We start from the raw sequence: 3,896 nt of genomic DNA, 5'->3' as shown, positions 1-3,896 counted from the left end.
TACTATCTTTTGTTCTCTAAATTTTTAAATAGTAAAGTTTATGAAAATTGGGGCGTTACAGTAACCCATCAAAATTCGATGGGTATCACTTTATGTCATGATTTATAATTGTTTTTTGTTATTTTTATGATCATAATATATTAATTTATGAAATAATTATTATATAAATTATTTTAAATTAATTTAATACGATCAAATTAAATTAGTGGTGCATTTCAAATTATATTAATCTCAACTACTTTTGTTAATTAAATATTAATTTTTTATTGTGATATAAAATACTATTATATTAGTTTTCATTTGATTAAATTTTATAAAAATTCAATGTAGAATTGTAGTTGTTAGAAAAATAACAAGAATAAAATACGTAATTAATTTGACATCATATATGATGTAGGATTGATGTGCCATATTTGTTGTTAATCATATCATCTGGATTTTTTGATATTAAAATTAATTGTTTAGCTTAATCATCTTAAACTATTCAATATACTTGCTATTATGAAAAGTCATATTTTCTAATAGAAACAAGTTATAATCTAGCTATATGTAATTCTATATGCTTGTTATTATGAAAAGTCATATTTTCTATTAATTAATTAATTCTATATAATTGCTATTATGAAAAGCCATATTTTCTATTAAGTAATTCTATATGTTTGCTTACTATGATTAAGTAAAAGTCATATTAACTATTAGAAAAGCCATATTAATTTATGATTAGAAAAAATTATACTATATATACAAATGATCAAAAGTGTTACTCATTTTCTAATTTTTTATTTAGAGAAAATAAGAATTAGGTGGAGATGTATGATTAAAAGATAAAAATGTAAAATAGTGGTGGAACTCATTTTCATTTTTTAGAAAATAGAGAATTGTTATGGGACAACTCAAAAAGAAAAAGTAGACATTTGTTATGAGATAGAGAGAGCATATATTATATCTTCGTGATCCGTCTCATGTATGAAATAAGTCGCACGCAAGTATTTGTATTTATTTTTTATTTTATTTTTTAGAGAAAGTATTTGTATTTATAAAATATCATAAACCAACGCACATAAATGTAAAATTTTGTGATTCTCTCTAAAATACCGAAAGAAAGAACAGTAGAACTCGGGAGAAGAGAAAAAATACCCTAATTTTTACTTATCAAAATTCAGTTACAAAATACGTAAATAAATCTCCTACACGTAAATTTTTTTTTTTTGAGAGAAAAAAGGGATATCATTAAACCAAAGAGCTGTTAACGGTTACATTAGGAAAAGAAAACGAAGAAGAGGGCTCAGCCCTAGACAGTAAAGCAAATTTGGCCAGACGATCTGCTTTTGCATTTCCTTCTCTTGGTGTCCAACTGAATTCAACTGATCTCAGATTGTTAGCCATCTCCCAGATGCTGGTAAGAACATCCCCAAGGTAAGATCTGTCTTCATTCCTATTTGTAAGCATCCAAAAAAGATCTTGACAGTCCGTTTCCATAATCAAATCATCCCATCCGTAATCCACAGCCACCCGCATTCCTTCAAGCATAGCAGCAGCTTCGCCTTCAATCACAGAAAACGCCCCAGGTAGGAAGCCAAAACCACAGCACTCAACCGAATCGGAAGCACTAGTAACCACAGCTCCATACCCCACCCCTACTCCATTCAAGACAGCAGCGTCGCAGGCCACCACCAGTTGGCTGTCCCTACTCCGACAGACCTTATGAGGATTTGGCTGTTTAGAGTCCGGCATACACGTAATCTTGGTCCAGAAGGTGCGTTTGGCCATGTCAAAACACTCTTGATGGCTTAAGATCTTTCCCTGAAACACAAGTAAATTCCTAGCGTACCACAACGTCCAAATCAAATTAGCAAAAACTTTATGGACATCCTTCTCATTTGACTCTCTAATCTTCTCAAACCAATCTGGGATAGTACAAATCTCTTCGTTTGGCGTTGGAGGAAGGCGAAGAGGAGAAGCCGACCAAAAGAAACGAGTCCAGCTACAATCTCTAAGAGCGTGTTCCACAGTCTCAATGTCTTCGCCACATCGAGGACATGAAGGATCAACAGAAATGGACCTTGAGAGCAGAGCTCTAGAAGTGGGCAGCGCTTCAACCAGACATTTCCACAGAAAGAGGCGGACTTTAGGGATCACCTCTAGATTCCAAATCCAATTATACAGACGGTCATTCCCTCCGGACGACGACGGTTCATTTGCTTCTCTGAGATTATAAGCAAGGGCGTATCCAGACTTAACAGAATAGGAGTTACATTTCCCAGAAGGCCAAAAAGGTCGATCAGCAGCAGTGAGATTTGGTTGTAGATGGTTCGAGAATTTCCATAACTCCTCATTACTGAGAAACAGAGAGAGCTTCGCAGGATCCCAATGACCCGTATCAAGGAGGAGCTCAAACACTCTTGTATTATTCCACTCCAAAGGAACAGTAGCAGCCCGGAAATTACCATCCCCAATCGGAATCCAAGCATCAATACCAATACGGATTCGAGCGCCATCTCCAATACGCCAAGCCAATCCCTTGATCAACAGATCACGACCTACCAATAAGCTTCTCCAAGCGTAAGATGGATTATGAGCATTATTGGCTAGGAGGATATCCGACCTTGGGAAATACCTCGCTTTAAGAGAGCGCGCAAGCATCGAAGAGTCATTGAGCAAAATCCTCCACACTTGCTTAGCTAGCATAGCCTTGTTGAAAAGATGGAGGTCCCTAAAACCAAGCCCTCCTTTATTTTTGGGACCACAAAGCTTCCTCCAACTTTTCCAATGAATACGACGTTTCTCACTCTTTTGACCCCAGAAAAACCTTGCTGCCACACTATTAAGTCGATGGCAGATCTGATCCGGCAATGCGAAACAGCTCATCAGGTACGAAGGGATCGATTGTAGCACAGATTTGATGAGTGTTGTTTTTCCAGCCCCCGACAGAAACCGACGCTTCCAATCTTTAGTTTTTTTCCTCGTGCGATCAACAAGCATCTGAAAGATCTCAGTCTTGGAACGACCCACAGTACTTGGGATACCAAGATAGCTTCCATGTATTGTCTCACATCTCACCCCCAACTGGTTAGCCAACTCAACCTTGATGTCTTCTGTAATACCTCCACTGAAAGTAATAGCAGATTTGTCTAAATTCACCTTTTGACCCGAAACTCCCTCATAGTGGCCAAGAATATCTAAAACAGTTCGAATCTCTTTTGCACAGGCACGTCCAAAGATAACACAATCATCAGCGAAAAGCAGATGACTCACACTGGGCGCAGATCGACATAGGCGAGCACCATGAATAAGGTTCTGCGTTTCTGCTTTCCTGAGAAGACCTGAAAGAGCTTCAGCACAAAACAAGAAAAGAAACGGTGAAAGAGGGTCTCCTTGCCTCAGACCGCGGCTAGGAATGAAAGTCTCTCCAGGTGAACCATTAACAAGAATACTGAAGGAAACAGAAGTCACACAACGCATGATCAGGTCCACAAAAGAAGAGCTAAAACCAATACTTCTCATCATAGCATCTAAGAAATTCCACTCAACCCTATCATAGGCTTTGGCCATATCCAGCTTGAAAGCAAAGACGCCTTTTTTTTTGCTTTATTAATTTTCATCATATGAAAAATCTCAAACGCTAAGAGAGCATTATCAGTAATATGCCTTCCAGGAACAAAAGCAGATTGACACTCATTTATAATAGACGGAAGAAAAGATTTTATCCTATTAGTAATGACTTTGGAAATAATCTTGTAGACCACATTACATAAGCTAATAGGACGAAAATCAGCAGGGTTAGAGCATTTTTTCTTCTTGGGTATGAGGCAAATAAAAGTGGAATTAATAGACTCAGGACTTGCCCCATTATTCAGAACACTAAGAAGAGAGAGAATGAGATCACGTTTTAAGAA

The 3,896-nt window shown here is 36.9% G+C and overlaps 1 protein-coding gene across 1 annotated transcript; it reads right to left on the bottom strand.

Moving 5' to 3' along the window:
• Window positions 1-1,230: 1,230 nt before the first annotated feature.
• LOC131008065 (uncharacterized) lies at window positions 1,231-3,552 on the bottom strand. Its single transcript, XM_057934966.1, has one exon. The coding sequence runs from the start codon at window positions 3,550-3,552 to the stop codon at window positions 1,231-1,233; it is 2,322 nt and encodes a 773-aa protein (XP_057790949.1).
• Between the last annotated feature and the right edge of the window lie 344 nt (window positions 3,553-3,896).

This window comes from Salvia miltiorrhiza, chromosome 2 (assembly GCF_028751815.1).
Source record: "Salvia miltiorrhiza cultivar Shanhuang (shh) chromosome 2, IMPLAD_Smil_shh, whole genome shotgun sequence".
In the NCBI taxonomy this organism is placed as follows: domain Eukaryota; kingdom Viridiplantae; phylum Streptophyta; class Magnoliopsida; order Lamiales; family Lamiaceae; genus Salvia; species Salvia miltiorrhiza.
Note: the sequence above shows the minus strand (reverse complement) of the source record. Positions and strands in the feature narration are given on the sequence as shown.